Below are 18,266 nucleotides of genomic sequence, written 5' to 3'. Positions count from 1 at the left end.
AGCAAGACTCCATCTCAAAAAAAAAAAAAAAAAAAGATTTCTTCTCCAAAAGGAAGTCTAACTCCTTCTAATAGTAACTCCTCACACTCCAGAATAATCAGATTTTCCTGTCCTGCCATAGACAGGAAAGGGAATCAGTCTCCTTCTTGGTTTTTGTGGGATTGTTTTAAGATGTACACTAATGATAAACCAACTTTTCTACCTCTGGGGTAAGTGAATGCAACTTTGCCCTGGTGTCTTGTGGCTAAAATAATCTAGCCATAGTCTTTAAGACAGCAAGAATCTGAATGAATCGCTGTCGTACCAGAGAGAGCAAGCTGGCCTTGGCCTTAGAAGAACATGCTCTGTTCTAATTCAGAGGAACTCTTAGCTGCGTAATTTCAGATTTGAATGTCTTAGAGTTCATCTCCAGCTGATCTGTATCATTATCCGATTAACTTTTCTTATCACAGCAGGTCTGTGTAAAGGAAATACAGATACTCCTCAACTTGCGATAGGGTTATATTTCAGTAAACCCCATGTAAATTGGAAATGTTGTTAGTCAAAAATACATTGATTACACCTAACTTACCAAGCATCAGAGCTTAGCCTAGCCTTCCTTAAACATGCTCAGAACACTTACGTTAGCCTACAGTTGGGCAGAATCATCTAACACAAGCCTATTTTATTAAAAAGTTGTGAATGACTCGTGTAATTTATTGAATACTATACTGAAAGTGAAAAAAATGCCTATTGTATGGGCACTCAAAGTACAGTTTCTACTGAGTGCATGTTGCTTTCACACCACCATAAAGTCAAAAAATCGTAGTCAAGCCATCCTAAATCAGAGACATTTATAATACTTCCTCTGTAACCACTGCAGTTTTTGAAGTGTCAGAACGGAATTTATTTTTCTTGAAACTGTTTTTCATCATCTGAAAACATAGTGCTCTTTAGTGTTCACAGCAGTTTGGGGAAAAAAAATGAAAATATGGTGTTCTTAAACTCATTACATTTGAACATATATTTTGAGGGTTTCTTTTCAATAATGGTGATGAATTTGTGCAGGTACATCTACTGCTTGAACTTGTTTTTTCTACAACAGTCATTAGACTGCTTTTGATGTTGTGTCATCTGTCTATATTGAGGACATATAGAATTTTTCACCACTTACTATAGGGATGTGGTGGTTTGCTATGTTAAACAGTCCCCTCTTTAAGAAATAGACAAGACTATTGTAGCAGGCAAGTGCTTTTTTTATCTTATGGATTCTGGGTAGTACCTTTTGGGACTGACTGCTAGGAAACTTAGATTTGCTGCCATACTCTAAGAATTGCATGGGTTCTTATGTCATTCTGTCATTATTTAGTTTTTGTTATTTATTTATTTTTTGATCTATCATTAATGCGTTTTGGAATGAGGCAGGCTTCTATGGAAATACTCCCACAGTTCTGATCTAATTAACACCAGATTTTTAGCTCACTCTACTACATGTCTACTGCTGTGGAAAAGATTCTTAGTTTGGATATATTCCTTTTAGTACCATTAGTGGTTGTTTCAGTTAGCCACTTTTTGAAGGTATGTGTGCTAAGCTTTTAAAATCTTTGTTTTTCACAGGTCATAGAGAAGAGATACTTTTTAAGAGAAGGTAATCAGGTTGGTATCTATCTTTTCTTGATAAAATAGATTCTTAAATTTAGATAGGTGATTTCCAAATTTAAGTTCAGAAGTAGTTTTAAAAAGTTGGGAAAAGCCCTTTGTAGGCACAAGCAACTGATTTCCTTCTATCCTGTTAAATACAAAAGGGGAAAATCAGAACAAAGAGAAAATAAGGATCTAGGAAACAAGAATAATCTAGAAATAAGATTGTGTTATAAAATAGAAGAAGAAAATAATTTGCTTGGGACTCCAAGAGTATACATTCAGGGTCTGTCACAATACAAATAATTTATATAAAAGTCTAGTAGGTATTATGAGATTTACCTTCATTCTTTCTGATTTAGATGACACTATCACCAATTTGTTGGCAAATGTTTTTCATTTTGGTAAAATTTATTTTTATTATTTAATCTGTGGCTTTCTGAGTAAAACCTCAGAAAGCTGGTTTTTTTTTAAGGAACAACACGCTGCCATACAGAAATGGAAAAGAAGGGAAAAATTACTATTAGTATTTGAACTTTTATTGCTTGAGACTTAATATAATTATCTTTCTTGCCTACAGATTCCAGGCTTTCCTGATCGGAAAAGATTCGGGGCAGGAACATTAAAGAGCCTTCATTATGACTGAGTTACACTCATCCTTTGGAAGAGTGAGCAAGCAGTGGCAGTTTTTCACAGCTTTCCTCTTGCTGTGTTCAGTTATTACCATCACAGCCTTTTAATGAAATCATCTTAAATGCTACCCTTCAGCCTCACCCTTTAATGGAAAAATGATAGGAAGTGACAACACGGGAGGTCCAAACTTTGTCCCTGTTCTCTGTGTTCCTTACCTTTCTGTCCCTGTGTATAGATTATGTAAAAGCCTTGTGGAAATATGAGATGTTGTCAAAATGATGCAGTAAATGAGCAATGACAGTGTACTGCAGAGAAAATTTACTCTTGCCTACAACAGGAGGGTTTTTACGGGTCTGTACTTTTTCCCCACACATTGCTGAAAGCTTAATTAAGTACTTCAAAAATGTATCTCCATTGTTTTACCTTCTTGAGGGAAAAGGCCTTGTTAACCAGCCCTGAGTTGTCCACCCCAAACAATCTTTGTCATTTTCAAAGATGCAAGATCGTGTTATTTGTCTCCACCCTCGTCACACACAGGAATGCCTAATAATATCTACCCTTGGCTTCCTCTTCTCTCCTTTGCAAATGGCTCAGTGACTGGAAGAGGTGGACTGATAGCCAGAGTTAAATATAAATACAAATTAATAATACATAGAGAACAGCAATACCAGAAAAAAAGAATTCTGGTAAAATGATGTGAAAAAATTGGCAACTCCCTCACTCTTAAGGTTGTTGCTGTATGCAGTCTAGGCTTTCTGTTTGGAAATAGGTAGGGCAAAATCTAATACCTGCGCAAGGGCAATGAGAGAGATGTACAGCCTCCTCTCAATTTTTTTTTTAAGGAAAAGTCAACTCCTGAAATGTCCCTTAGCTATAGTCAGAAAACTAAGAATATTATTCTTGTGTCAACAATGTATTTATGGAGAGAAGTAAAAATAAGTTCCACAGCAACACATTTACATGAATTATGAACTAGGATTCTTGGATTTCATAATCACTCCAAAGCTTTTTGGGGGTGGGGTGTGTGTGTGTGTGTGTGTATGTGTGTGTGTCCATAATTGTTCATCCTTTTTTTAACCTATCTTTTTGCTTGCTTAATCTTCTCTGCCCCAGTTCTTCCTTAGTATGTGAATTTGATTTCTAAAAACAATTTATTCAACACTTTATCACTCATATTCTCTCTCTGGCTCTGCTGCAGGTCTGCACTCCTGATTTTGCTCCATACTTTTAAATAATAATAATAAATATACAGTTTTCATTTCTCATTTAAAACCTAGGTAGAAAACACCAAATTCACTTTCTATTCCATTTTAATTAGGTTTCAGAAGTACCTTGGAAATCAAGGTATGCTGCAAGAGAATATTAAAATAAGAATGTTAGAGAGTCCTTTTAGAAAGGCAGTCTTGAGAATTTGGAAAAGGATTTTTTTTTTTTAATTATACTTTAAGTTCTAGGGTACATGTGCATAACGTGCAGGTTTGTTACATATGTATACTTGTGCCATGTTGGTGTGCGCACCCATCAACTCGTCAGCACCCATCAACTCGTCATTTACATCAGGTATAACTCCCAATGCAATCCCTCCCCCCTCCCCCCTCCCCGTGATAGGCCCCAGTGTGTGATGTTCCCCTGCCTGAGTCCAAGTGATCTCATTGTTCAGTTCCCACCTATGAGTGAGAACATGCGGTGTTTGGTTTTCTGTTCTTGCGATAGTTTGCTGAGAATGATGGTTTCCAGCTGCATCCATGTCCCTACAAAGGACACAAACTCATCCTTTTTTATGGCTTTTTTAAAGCAGCTTTCATCAGCTAGACTGTTCTCCAGCCTTTCTTTACTTCCTCTTTGAAAGGACATAGCCCTGGTTTCTTTTTGACACAAAGGAAAGCTATGCAGATCATGATCTATGTGTAGAATTGGTCACAAATGTGTTGTGGGATTGGCTATAGAGTTGGGAAGTGGAAACGAAATGCTACACAGAGACCTAACCCAACTAAAGCTCTTTGTATTTCTCCTTTAAGAAATAAATCAAATGCCTTCCTTCCCTATGCTTTCTTCCTCTTTCTTTTAATTTAAAAAAAAATTCACCCTGATTTTTTTATTTTCTATCTTATTTAAAAAATAAAAATAGGCCAGGTGCGGTGGCTCACCCCTGTAATCCCAACACTTTGGGAGGCCAAGGTGGGTGGATCACTTGAGATCAGGAGTTTGAGACCAGCCTGGCCAACATAGCAAAACACTGTCTCTACTAAAAATACAAAAATTAGCCAGGCCTGGTGGCACACACCTGTAATCCCAGCTACTTGGGAGGCTGAGGCAGGAGAATCACTTGAAGCCAGGAGGTGGAGGTTGCAGTGAGTCAAGATCATGCCACTGCACTCCAGTCTGGGTGACACAGTGAGACTCCATCTTAAATAAGTAAGTAAATAAATAAACCATTGCTGATGACTCCAGGGTCAATCTGGAAAAATTAACAGTATTCCTCAACTCTATTTCTTTCTGCAGCCAAGCTTGATTCCTTGAATTATGGTTTTCTAAGAAAAAAATAGTTTTTAATAATCTAAGGTAAATTTGTTTAAATTATTAGCAGCAGCATAATAAGGCTTTTGCACAAATGAATGTTATTAGCTAGAGTTCTTCAAAAAAGCATGAAGCATAATTTTTGCTAGGACTTCTTGAGAACTATTGGTAAAAAATGCTTTTAGATAATAAACAAGTATAAATGTCAAAATATTTTTTAAAAAGTGTAATTGGCTGGGTGCTGGCTCACGCCTATAATCCCAGCACTCTAGGAGACTGAGGCAGAAGGATCACTTGAGCCTAGGAGTTTGAGGCTGCAGTGATTCATGACTGCACCACTGCTTTCCAGCAGCCTGATGATAGAGTGGGACTCCATCTCTTTACATATGTATATATTACTCTCTTGATGGGACAAGTTGGTAGCAATAAAGATTTTTTTTTTTTTTTTTTCCTGTTGTGATTTCAGTGTCTAACCAATGAAGGTGACCAGATGTGAAGGCGTATCTATGACTACTCCTCTGTCCCTTGGGTGGATAAGACTTAGTTGGAATCCAACTAAAGATTTGGGCTGGTCTCTCCATCTTAATGTTGATGGGATTCAGGACACACAACCCCAAAATATTGTACCCTGATATTTGAGAAAACTGCAGAAGCAAGGTTTCTCATACCTTCCTCTTACCCCTTCTCCCCTGAAGCAGGCCATAAAACCTAAGTGACTGTCCCCTGAAGTAGATCATAAAACCTTCATTCCATAGGTACCCTATATCCTCACAGATACAGAAACACCAAGAAGAATGTGGACAAACAGGACTTGCTAAGTTCTCCAGTTTATTACCATTAGATTATGTCCTTTTGTCCTCTGATTATACTTCTGCATGAGACTGTACATAAAAATACGCAAGTTTTCCTGTTTCTTTTGTGTCTTCATTTCTGAAGATTCCTGTCATGTAAAACTTACGGTAAATAAATTTGTGTGCTTTTCTCAATAATCTGTCTTTTGTTATAGGTGCCTCATTTGTGAACCTAGTGATGTGTGAAGAAAGAAAGCTCTTCTTCCCTACAGTGCTCTAAGAAAAGCTATTTCCAAAAGAATTGATCCATATTAGCTTTAGCTCGGGTTCTTAGAATTCCTCAAACTTGAGGCATTCATGATATAATCCAGGTGCCCTGACACTGTTGTTTTTCTGTTCATTCTGAAAATGGACCTCATGGAACTGATGTGCAGGAACATCAGACTGAGGCGAAGAGCTCCTAATTGCTCCCGTAATCAGAGTTTCTGAGTCCTCATTTCGATAGTGTACAAGAGGAATTTGGGCATTTTTGCCATCAACCACAGGGTGTTTTCTCTCTCTCTCTCTCTCTCTCTCTCTCTCTCTCTCATTCTAATTGCCAATGTTTAAAAATTGGAGCTTCATCTTATCTTGAAAAATCAGCTAGCCTACTTTATTCATTTACACTTCCTCGTCTGTTGGCATTTGAGTTGTGATAATGCCTAATTTACAAGATTGTTCTTGTGGAATTCGATATGGAAAAATCTAACAAAAGCAGGCACTCAGTATATGTTTTCCCCTTTCTGAACACCACTAGTCATGAAGCTGCTACCTGCCAATGACCAAGGAGAGCGGCCAAGATGAAGAGCAAGGGAGTCATAGAGGAGGTGGCTGGAAAGTAATCCCTTGGTCTGTTTTAGAAGTATTAAGGCATTAGGAAACAAAACTCTTAAAGAATGTATAAGAAAACTAAATGTACTTTAAGAAATTAAAAGGAGCAGTAGGAAACATCTCAGTTTGCTCTAAGTGAAATGTTTCAGGCTCTGAATGATTCAACCAAGAACCTGAGCCCATTCCTGGGAAGCACCTGCAGAAAACTGATTCTGGTCCCGGTCCCTGTCTTCAGGTGGCTGTGTGTAAACATCTTACCCCAGTGTAAACATCTGCAGCTGGTAAACGTCTGGGGGTGTTCTCACTGCTCTCCAGGAGACTCAGCACTGCCCTGTTCCTTCCTAACCTGAGTCAGGACTGAGCAGAGAATCTTCCACCACACACAGCAGGCACTATCTGCCACAGTTCCTTTCCCTGATAGCTTCAAATTCTCTGCCTTTTGAAATAAGCCTGTTTTTAACTGGAACAAATAATTGGTCAATCTGTACCTCAGGTGAAGAGGAGTGAAGCCTCTGCAAACACTTAGGAACAAACTGTAAAAACCAAAAGCATTTGTGTAACCTGTTCAATAAGCTTGCTGGACTTTGTCCCTATGTATGAGTTAGGCAATTCTTTCAGCTAGTTTGAGTGACACGCTGACCAGTGAAGCGCAGTGAAGCAGTGGGAACCAGAATATCCAAAGAGTGGTTTGAAGGAGAAAGAAGCATTGTGGCTTTATATTCTCTGGGCCTGGGTTTCCTGAAGTCATCATACATAGAAGACAGAAAAAATGGCTGAGTTAAAGGTAAGAAACCAGCTGGCAAGTTTACTGTGCCTTCTTCAGCCAAAATTTATGGAAGCTTCTGAGAACTCCAGGGTATCAGAGTTGGAAAAGACTGGGAGAGGCCCTGGTTCAAACCCCTGTGTTCAGAGGCTTCACTGTGGTGTCTGGGCATGGCTGGGGCTGAAGAACAAGGGAAGGGTAACAAAGGAAAGAAATGAAGCTCTTATTGGTCATCCCTTGCCTTTGTTCGTTTCAATTATTGTCTTGGAAATCTGTAGACATCCTAAGAGCTCCCCTCCACTACGGACACACACGTTTCTCACCATGTCTCTTTCCCACCCCCTGCTCTGACACCTTCCCATTGCTACAGCTTCATGGACCACTTCCGGTGACCAATTAGATATGCTTAATCTATTTAGTTAATTGAGGCTCTGAATCAGCCATCAGCCCTTGGCCAGTAGAAGCCCTAGCACCTCCTCTAGGAAATCATTCTTCTTTTAAGTAATGCGCAATTGAAAAGTATGTGTGGGTTATATGCTGTTAGGCACTAGGCATTTTAACTACGAATTAACTCATAATCCTCAAAATAAATCTGGGGTGTAGAGAGAGGTTCTTGTTTCAGTTAGAAAAGTAATGCTTGGAGAGACTATGATTTGCCCAAGGTCACTGCCAATAGATGACTGGATTAGAACCAGGGTATGTTTGAATGCAAAGTCTAGGCTCAAAAAGGGGCCTCAGTGGCTCCTACTAGACTGGTTATCTTAAGGCAAGAAAAACAGAATATGTACCTAATATCTGAAGCCATGCCTAGTGCCCAGCCCAGGCTTGCATCAGTGCTCAACACATGCATGTGTAACTGAACAGAACTGCCCAGAACCTTGGCTCAGGCCTAGTGGGCCAGACCACCCCACAACAGACATCTTCCCAGAATGCAGGGTTTGAAAAGTGCCCTAATGCCCTCTAACTGATGCTGAGTTTGAAGAATCCATTAGTTAAAGGGAGGTGTTTCTGAGTTTGAAGAATCAAACACCTTCCTATTTGGTAGGAATCCTGAAAACACTCAACACCAGAGTGAAAGACTTTGGTTTTTTATCTTTATGCCTGACTAAAAGTTAACTCTCATTCTTTCATTCAGCAAATATTTTGTGCTAGTGCATGATACTGCAGATTAATATAGTAGAGGAACTGAGTCTGGGCTAGGAAGAGTCAAAAGAAACTTCCTAAAGGAGCCTGTACCTAAACTGAATCTTAAGAGAGAAGTAGGAACTGGCCAAGTGAAGAAGGATGGGGTCTGGAGGAAAGAGTGAGTGCAAAGGCACAGCACATACAGAATGCCTGCATGCTCTAGAATCCAAAACTCTGTCAGCCAAATTTGAGTTGATGGAAGGACAGCCAAATTGAGATACCTAGGTGGTGGTTGGATTTCAGGGGAGTGGGCAGGGCAAGGGGAATAGAACTGAGAGTCATGATGTCAATGGTAGGAGTTGAAGTCTTGGAAGAAAGAGTAGATAGAAACTTTGTTTTCTGATGAACATTCTATGAGGAAGTTCAGCAGGGGTTGGAAACATCTTTACCATTTATAAATAAATTATATATAAAATCTTATCCTGCTGTCATGTTTAAGCAACTTATTATGCACAGCACCAGGACATCAATGTAAATTGCATGCCAGTCTTTGCTCTCAGTTTCAAAGGCATTCTTCCCTGCCTGCTGTCTAATCTTTACAAGGAAAGGTTAACTCCAGAGGTCAGGAATCCGAGCACAGAAAACCGGATTGCATCATATTCATTCTACTCAATAAACATTACATAATGTTTAAACTGTTTCTCATCTTTTATTTCTTCATTTTAATGAATATGTCAACACAAAGCCATAAATGAAATCACATTTACACAAAAGTACAGCTAGGGGAAGAAAATTCAAAAGATACAATAATAAAATTAAATTTAAAATGAAATACCCTGTGTATCTGAGTAAGTTGCTTAGCTTCTCCCAACCTTGGTTTCCTCATTTCTGAAACAAAGAGCTTGCTTAACATTCAGGCTCTGAACCCCACCACCAAATTCTTGATTTGCTGGCTCTGGGTTTGTATGTAACAAGCTTCTGGAGTGATTCTAATGATTAGCCAGAGACGGAGCCTGCTATTCTACACAACTGATTTCCTGTTGCTGCTGTAAAAAATTACCACAAATTTATTGGCTTAAAACAGCACAAATTTATTATCTTGAAGTTGTGGAGGTCACAAGTCTGAAATCAGTTTCACTGGGGTAAAGTCGAGGTGTCAGTGTGGCTGGTTTCTTCTGGAAACTCTATGAGAGATTGTGTTTCCCTGCCTTTTCCATGGATTCTGTTTCCTCTTCTAGAGGCTACCGACATTCCTTGGTTTGTAGCCTCTTCCTCTGTCTTCAAAAAAATGTATCTCTCTGCTTTTGTAATCACATCACCTTTTCTCCTCTTATAAGTCAAATCTCCCTTTGCCTCCCTCTTATAATGACACTTGTGATGACATTTAGGATACACCCAAATAATTAGGATATCTCTCCATCCCAAATTCCTTAATCTTATATGCGAAAGTCTGTTTGGCTAGAAAAGGTAACATTCACAGGTTTTGGGGTTAAGCCATACGTATCTGTCAGAGCGAGCCATTATTCAGCCTACTGCAATAATCTGCAAGTTCTCTTTACAATCTATGTTCTATGTTCCCATCAAGGTTAACTAGAAATATTAGACTTTTTCCACAGAAAAAAAAAAAATGTAGCAGTAGTTTCATCTCTCCTCTGACTTCTCTCTCTTTCCTTCATGCCCAGTAAGAGGAAGTGAGGTGCACCATCTGTTCATCTCATCAGTTGTTACCTAGAATCAGAGTCAGGAGAAAGCACCTCTTAAAACTACTCTGACAAGTAAACCATATCCTGGGGACCAGGTGAGAATTAAAAAGCTGTATACTGGTAAGCTGCCAAAGAACTGATGGTACTAAAGTCACATGGAGCTCAGAAATTTATTCTTGCATTTAGAAAGTATGCATATAATTCTCTTGAAATGAAATCATATTTTTCTGTCGGATCAAATTATTCAGAAATCTGAACTGTAGAAAACATACAAACACACTTGCTTAATGTTAGGTTTTTAGTCTTATTTTTGTACCCAATATACTTTTACATAGGCACTGAACCAGCTGGAAATGAATGCTTGGATTTTCGCAGCTGATAAAAGCAGAGTTCAGATTCTGTCCTTGAGCTCAATGTCTGGAGAAAGCAGCTGCGAATACTGCTTCCTTAATTCAGATGCCTTTGGCAGTGAGGGACATGGCATTTTAAAGCTGTAATAAACTCATCTGTAATTTTTCTCTCAGGGGATCAGAAAAACCAATCGATTTGATAGTGACTCAGCAGTTTTCACCTTCCTCTTTAGCCAATGCACTGCAGCTAAGATTGAGAAACGGATTCAGATCTCACACCTCTTGGTGCTTGGTGGCTCCCTTCCAAACCACCAGCTGTTCTTTCTGCTTTCTTTTCTATTTTTTAAAGCACAGTCTGAATCAAGGGCTTCAGAAACATATATACTAGCTCTTGTTGCAAACACATAACCCTGAACTCTCTTCTGAGGCAAGCAGTTACAAAGAATGGGGAAGGTTAATGAATAAATCCACCAGTGCCTGCCAGAAAGCTCAGCTGTACTCCAGCCTTCTTTCCTCTCTTGCAGAGAGAAACAATGCGGCAGTTGAACAAAGCGAAGGCACTGTAATGCCCAGTGGCTTCAGTTACAGGCTGGTCTAAAATTCCATTTCACAGAATTGAAGATAATTTGGGGTTATTACCAATTCTCAGCAGCTCAAATTCAATCCCGTTGATGGTGAGCATGGGGTTCATTTTGAGAGAAGAAAATTGGATGCAGCGGAGAATCAGAATGCTGGATGGCCTCTGCCATTTCCCCAAAGATATCATCCTAACTGCATGCTGCTGCTTTTAACAAATTAGTATATAGCTTAGTATTTTTTGTGATGACAAATTTTCAAATATGCAAAATATTGAGTCTGAAGGCAAAAAGAATCATTTCACTTCCATTGCTTCCCAGGTCATAACATTCACATCTGATATTTCTTCCAAATACAGACTGTTGTTGGCCTGATCATCACTCACACATCCAGGCTTGTTACATCTCCATGCCGCTGAGCACTCTGGAGGGCCTACCCTTCACCTGCTTCCACCCTTCTTATATCTCTTAAGGAGATGTGTTCAGATGGTGGCATTTCACTCGCTGAGCAAGACTGCACTTTCATTATCCTGGGCTAAAATCAATTGGTATTTAAGTTAGAGCAAAGAGGCTTCTAACCCTATTTACAGCAGCACACATACACTTATATTAGAATTGGCTTTAAGTGAAAAACTCAATTAATCAATAGATTTCCACTGATTACTTTCTCTGACCCAAGACTGCCATAGTCCCACCTTCATGCAGCTTCTAGGCTAGCAAAAGAGCCAGACAGTGCACAAGAACTCTCAAGTGTGTTGAGTGTTGTAAGAGTAAGTTTCAGGAGCTCCCCTTGACTTAACCTTGCTGAGAAACCTTTTAACTTTTGTTTCCTCTGGGAGTGAAGTGAAGAGATGGCAATCAGAGTAGGTTTCATTGTATCATTGTGAAAAGATTCTGGGCTAGCATGTCTCCTGAAGGCCACCCATATCTTTAAACTTTATTTTCATGCATTCACACAAATATAGATGTGTTCCATAGGTGAGGCAGATAGCAGAGGCTTCTGCCTGCAGCAAGGCTAGTTTGCAGAGGGTTTTGCTGTCAGGGGTTGGACCCACACATCTCTTCCTAGATGGTTTTTCTTTTTTTTCCAGAGTTTGAAAGGGAAATGGAGACTCAAGTTCAGGGAGGTTACAGTGTATGTAGACCCATAAATCAGCTAAGTACAGCTAAAGGTGGAGAGGTCTATGCAATATCCAGCACTCTTCTGATTAATTGGAAGTCTTTAAAATTCACAGAAAGCGTATTGTCTTTCCTAAATGATTCATATGTCAAGACACAGTAAAGATATTATACATAGAACGTCATACACAAACGTATGTCTATATAGAAATTCTTACATTTGTGGACTGCCAACTTTGTGAAATGCTCTTTAAATCCTACTAATGGTGGCATTTATGTCTTTGTCACATACAGTACATTTCTGGATTTGGGAATGAGTGTGCTTCAGAGGATCCTCGCTGCCCAGGTTCCCTGCCAGAAGGACAGGTACAAGCAAATAACGTGCTTAGAAGAGCTCTGAATCCTATTCCTGGATCACTAGCTTTCAGGCCAAAGTGCCTCCACCCACTGTGGCTCTTCCAGTCTAGCCTGTGAACTGTCTAGGGGTTTCCCAAGTCATAGGGGCAATGAAGATACAGAGCAATGACAATACAAAGATTAAAATTGGATTGGTGGCACAGCAGCCAATCCAAACTAGTAAAATTAACTGTAGGGTTTCCAGTAGGATTCCCAAAATCCAGGGTTAAGGGGAATTCCTCATATTCCCCTTGAGCACCATGGATGTGACAATTATGAGAAAATAACAAGATGCTTTAACATGTATGCACAAAGATGTTCATACTATTGCTGGTTAGAAAAGCAACAACACAGTAAACAAAATATTTTCAAAACTTTTTGAAGGCTATATCATGGCATAAAAAATTCTCATGGTATAATGTTTTCTTAAAAAAAAAAGGAAAAAAAAGCGTGATTATTACAGGATTATACGTATCATAGCGTCACAATTTTGGAGGTTAAGAATGCGAGGGAAAATACCAACATGTTAACACTCTGTTATTTCTGGTTGTGAGATAATGGGTGATATCATATAGTTTATACATTTTCTACAATAAGTATATATTACTTTTATAATCGGGGGGCAAGTCACATCAGAAGTCGTTACAAGAAACATATTGGGTTGGACATAGTCATGTGCAGTGACCCAGAGTATCCCCATCCCCCTACTGAGTTGGTTGGTGGGAAGGTGGCATGCTTTTCAGATGGGAGTAATATTGTTTATTGCATCCTTTATTTCAGAATAATCCTCAGGTCTGCCCCTACAATCTCTACGCTGAGCAGCTCTCAGGATCGGCTTTCACTTGTCCACGGAGCACCAATAAGAGAAGGTACAAGGATTAGATGAATTCTGACCTGTAGACTGTGGGAACTATGACAGGGACTTTGTGCTGCCTCCTTCCCCTGGGCCACAGCCTCCCAGAGCTGCCCAAGATCCTGCTTCTTATAGGCTATGGTCTGGGTCATAGTTGGAAGAGAATGGACTTCCTCCCAGCTAGCACCAAGTGACTAGTGGAAGAAGGTGAAGGAAAACTGCACAGAGCCGGGAAAATACACATGTCCCGTTCCATTTACAAATTATCTCTTATACTCAGAAGAAAATATTCCTAATAGTTTGGCCTTCTTCTAAAGACTGTCCTGTTGAGTTTTGGCTTGGGGTTTACCTGTTTTGTTTTTGTTTTGTTTTATAATGACAAAGTCACAATTAGGGAAGATTCAGAGCAATATCTCTCTCAGCTGACTAGAGATATGGTCTTTGCAAGAAAATGTTGGGTAATCCAAGCTACTCGGACGCTGAGGCAGGAGAATGGCCTGAACCTGGGAGGCGGAGCTTGCAGTGAGCCGAGATCGCGCCACTGCACTCCAGCCTGGGTGACACAGCGCGAGACTCCGTCTCAAAAAAAAAAAAAAAAAAAAAAAAAAGTCATGTATTAAGGCCCATTGTGGTTTGAATTAATGTTTTTATTCTGGAATTTGCCTTTGCTAGAAACCAGCATATTCATTAACATAGTATGCCATGTTCCATGTTTGCTCTAATGCTACATCCAGGTCAATGAACATGATCCCTTGATTAACTCAGGTTGGATGCAGTACGTGTTATAGTTTTGGGAGGCAGTAAGTGTTGTGATTTAAACAAATGGTGTCTAGTTATAGAAATTTTAGGCTAAGGCATTTGTGAAGAGGAATGCTGCTGATACCAGAGACTTGGAGAGAAGGGCTTGTGGTCTTGTACTGCTTATTAGGGCAGCCTGGGTTTATCTCCACAGATCCTTCTGAGAAGCAAATGAGATAGTAAGTACAAAACTATAATGGACCAAACAAATGATAAAGATTGCACGGTTTAATCATGGCCACCCTGGAGGCAGGCCCCCTGAGTATAAATCCTGGCTCCTTTTCCAGCTGTGTGGCCTTAGGTAAATCATCTGCCCCCTTGGATCCTCTAGTTCTTCATTCGTAAAACAAAGATAATTATAGTACCTATTTCATAGCTGTGGTGAGGATTAAAAGAAAGGATGTGTGTAAAGCACATTATCTTAGCTTAGCACATTGCCCGGTACATGGTTAGTGTTCAGTTAATGCTAGTTATTGTCATAATAACTATCATTAAGTATTGCCATCATAGCAGAGTTTCTGCCTCATTTCCAGGGTATCTCTAGGAGGCTGTCAAGAGAACTGGGCATGATATATGGCAGGTGCTATGTTACAATGTCAGTATCAACAGTGCTTTTCTCTCAGTAGATATGTGAGTGGAAAGAGGAAGAGATAGAGAAAGTTTTCTATACATGTCAAAAATCAGGGGACAATTCCATCACTATTTAATTCTCTCTCTCTCTCTCTCTCTCTCTCTCTCTCTCTGTAAGCCCAAATAGACAGGGTAAGGTAAGCACACAGATAATTCTGTCCATTCTAATTTATGACAACCTGGCCTCTATGACTATGTTCTTGACTTTGTGGCCCTTTCCCTAACAGGCCACCTGGTCTCCAGATTCTGCTGCCTGTCCCCATTATTCAGCAATATCTTCAGCCAGCAGGAGCTGAGCTTTGTTCCAGGAGGCTGAAAAGGAGCTGTTGGCATTTCATTAAGAAGCTGGCACTGTTCCCTGAATCAGAATTAAATCTCTGTTCAGGGCAATGTAGTGCTGCATGGGGAGTTTTATAAACTCAGCTAAAAAATAAGGGACATTAGGTATGGCTCACCCATCTCTTTAGAAGAACTCTTCAAAGATAGCCACAAGAATTGTGTAGAAATGCTTTCCACTCAAAATCTCCAGTGGGAAGATGGGACCAGTCCCATCCAAAAGTAGGCCAGCCTGAAATTCTTAGTTACTACTCATCTGAACCACAGCATGCAGGGCCACCACAAAACTATTAAAGAGTCTGTCTACCTACCTACCTACCTACCTATCAAGGATTAATTTTTATCAGATTAGCTAGTTGATTGATCCCTTGGGTCTCGAAAAGGCAAGAGTGAGGAGAGAGAATTTGGAAAATGTGGACCGTGATAAAAATTCAGAAGATTAAGAGAAGAAAGGCAATTTAACAAATGTCTAATAAGCCAGCACCTCCTGTATGCCAGGCATTTTTGGTACACAAACTCTTTGAGTTCTCACAACAATCTTAGGAGACAAGGATGAAGAACATAAGGTTCAGGAAGTTTAGTAACTCTCCCAGAATCACACAGGTGGTTCCAAGACATACACACATGCTCTGAACTTATATACTGGGAGCTGGAGAGGCTTAGTAAGACCAAGGTCTGAGGTCACGTCATGAAGAGATGGAGTAATCAAATGGAAACTAAACAGATGTAGCCCATTTTCCCCCAGATGGCTCAGTGTTGGGCCAGGCCAACTCAACCCACTGAGATAGACTGTCCTTGGGCTTAAAAGGGCCAGAGCCTGTTGATTCAGGTCTGGTCTTCCATTGTCCTTCTGTATTTTGTCAGTGTAGTAGCCTCTGAAAGGACTTGGGTCCCTCTTAGTGAGTTTCAATGTCCTTTCCAGCTTCTGGAAGGTTCTCATCCTGGTGTCCTTTAGGATTCCTTTACAGAGTCTTCTTCCCTTCCTGAAGCCTGAGATCTGGTCCTGGTAGAGAGGACACATTTTAAAAAGAAAAGAAAGAAAAACAAATAAAGGCATAAATGTACTACAATAAAACGTGGACATACAGTCTTAAAATTTTGGAGTACAGAGGCGTTAATTTATTTTTATTTTATTATAAGTTCTGGGGTAAAGGTGCAGGATGCGCAGGTTTGTTACATAGGTAAGTGTGTGCCCTGGTGGTTTGCTGCACCTATCAACCCATCACCTAAGTATTAAGCCCAGCATACATTAGCCATTTTTTTAAGCTCTCCCTCCCCCAACTCCCACCCCTCAACAGGCCCCAGTGTGTGTTATTCCCCTCACTGTGTCTATGTGTTCTCATTGTTCAGCTCCCAATTATGAGTGAGAGCATGTGGCATTTGGTTTTCTGTTCCTGCTTTAGTTCGCTGAGAATATTGGCTTCCAGTTCCGTCCATGTCCCTGCAAAGGACATGATCTCATTCCTTTTTATGGCTGCATAGTATCCCACGGTGTATATGTACCACATTTTCTTTATCCAGTCTATCATTGATGGGCATTTGGGTTGATTCTATGTCTTTGCCATTGTGAATAGTGCTGCAATAAACATATGTGTGCATGTATCTTCATAACAGAATGCTTTATATTCCTTTGGGTATATACCCAATAATGGGATTGCTGGGTCAAATGGTATTTCTCATTGTTGGTCTTTCAGGAATCACCACACTGCCTTCCACAATGGTTGAACTAATTTACATTCCCACCAACAGTGTAAAAGCATTCTTATCTCTCCACAGGCTCTCCAGCATCTGTTTCTCTTATAAATTAGTATCAAAAAGACAGACCCAATAGAAAATGATAAAGGACTTTTACAAGTAATTCATAGAAAATCTATAGAGAGCCAATCAACAAATGAATAGACTTGTTTTTTGGAAATATTTTGTATTTTATAACTCCTAATAAAGGAAATACAAAATAAAATAAGATACTATTTTTCACCTAAAACACTAAAATTTTTAGCAATACTCCAGATTTGTGAAGATGTGGGTGACCAGGCACTCACACATGGTTAGTATGATAATAAAGTGTTAAAATGATCTGACAATTTTGCTTAGAAATGCATTGGATGTATCTGAAAGAATATGTAAGAAATATATAAGAAAATCATTAAGCTCTGATGCCTCTGAGGAATAGCCCTGAAGAAATTGAAGGAGGAAAGAGCCATTTACCTTTCAGGACTTTTTTAATTACTTGAATTATTTTTACCATTGGCATGTATTACTTTTATGATTTTAAAGGAGAAAATTGGTTTATTATTTCAAAAATAACAACGATACCACCCATATTCTCTCAAGCTACATAGAACTCGTTGTTCTTGCCTTCCAGAGCAGGGACTAACATCCTATGAGACACATAAGCTGATGTTTCTCTATGGATTTTCCTACACAGATACCCACCAAGGTACTTCCCCACTTCCTTGCAGTTTTTAGAAAAGACAATTCTTCATTTTTTGGCCGCATGGAAATAAGCATGAGTCAAAGTCAATTTGAAACATGATGGGTGGAGTGAAAAGGTGAGAAGAGGCCAGGGCTGTGGGCAGCAGATGGCCATTAAAAAGTAATGCCGTGACATTGCTTCACTGCTTCACACATTAGAGTCCACAGGTCGTTGTTGACTTGCGTGTCTTCCTGATGGTACTGCCTGAGTCATTCTGTGTATCACTTAAAACATTACTCTAAGGCTTGTATATCTCATATGTTTTCCCTCTAGCTGGCTGTATAGGATTCTACCTTCAGTTTCTCACAAGCCCTTTGAATCCATTGATGAAGGCCATGTCACTCACAACTGGGATGAAGTTGATCCTGATCCTAACCAGGTAACCTGGTCCTGTGAATTGAAGCATATCATGTATCCAAAGCCTTGACTAGAAATACCTAAATAGAATACCATGGTCATTGAAAAAAAATAGGTAGCTTTTTAAAGCATTATTTTAATAAATGCTAAAGTGTGTCTATTTTCTGCTCAAACTGGGATGGTGTATTAGTCCATTCTTATGCTGCTATGGAGAAGTAACCAAGACTGGGTAATTTATAAAGGAAATATTTTTAATTGACTCACAGTTCTGCATGGCTGGGGAGGCCTCAAGAAACTTACAATCATGGCAGAAGGAGAAGCAGACACATTCTTCTTCATATGGCAGCAGGAGAG

The 18,266-nt window shown here is 39.6% G+C and overlaps 2 protein-coding genes across 4 annotated transcripts in view; both read left to right on the top strand.

Annotated features, from left to right (window-relative positions):
* The window catches only part of RABL3 (RAB, member of RAS oncogene family like 3), a 38,851-nt gene extending 35,332 nt beyond the window's left edge, over positions 1 to 3,519 (top strand). The window contains exons 7-9 of one of the 3 annotated variants that reach the window (XM_025377865.1): positions 1,597 to 1,635; positions 1,983 to 2,024; positions 2,201 to 2,661. In XM_025377865.1, the coding sequence (XP_025233650.1) occupies positions 1,597 to 1,635; positions 1,983 to 2,024; positions 2,201 to 2,266 (147 nt within the window). In that variant the 3' untranslated portion in view covers positions 2,267 to 2,661. Of the gene's footprint in view, positions 1 to 1,596; positions 1,636 to 1,982; positions 2,025 to 2,200 lie in introns of all 3 variants that reach the window. The other 2 variants (XM_025377866.1, XM_025377868.1) reach the window with 2 other exon arrangements.
* Positions 3,520 to 6,740: 3,221 nt separating this feature from the next.
* The window catches only part of HGD (homogentisate 1,2-dioxygenase), a 54,717-nt gene continuing 43,191 nt past the window's right edge, over positions 6,741 to 18,266 (top strand). Inside the window, exons 1-4 of the mRNA XM_025375605.1 lie at positions 6,741 to 7,215; positions 12,361 to 12,432; positions 13,243 to 13,331; positions 17,829 to 17,934. Of these exons, the coding sequence (XP_025231390.1) occupies positions 7,201 to 7,215; positions 12,361 to 12,432; positions 13,243 to 13,331; positions 17,829 to 17,934 (282 nt within the window). The 5' untranslated portion in view covers positions 6,741 to 7,200. The remainder of the gene's footprint in view (positions 7,216 to 12,360; positions 12,433 to 13,242; positions 13,332 to 17,828; positions 17,935 to 18,266) is intronic.

Source organism: Theropithecus gelada, chromosome 2 (genome assembly GCF_003255815.1).
Source record: "Theropithecus gelada isolate Dixy chromosome 2, Tgel_1.0, whole genome shotgun sequence".
In the NCBI taxonomy this organism is placed as follows: domain Eukaryota; kingdom Metazoa; phylum Chordata; class Mammalia; order Primates; family Cercopithecidae; genus Theropithecus; species Theropithecus gelada.
The sequence above is the reverse complement of the archived record's forward strand: the minus strand, read 5'-3'. Positions and strand labels throughout refer to the sequence as shown.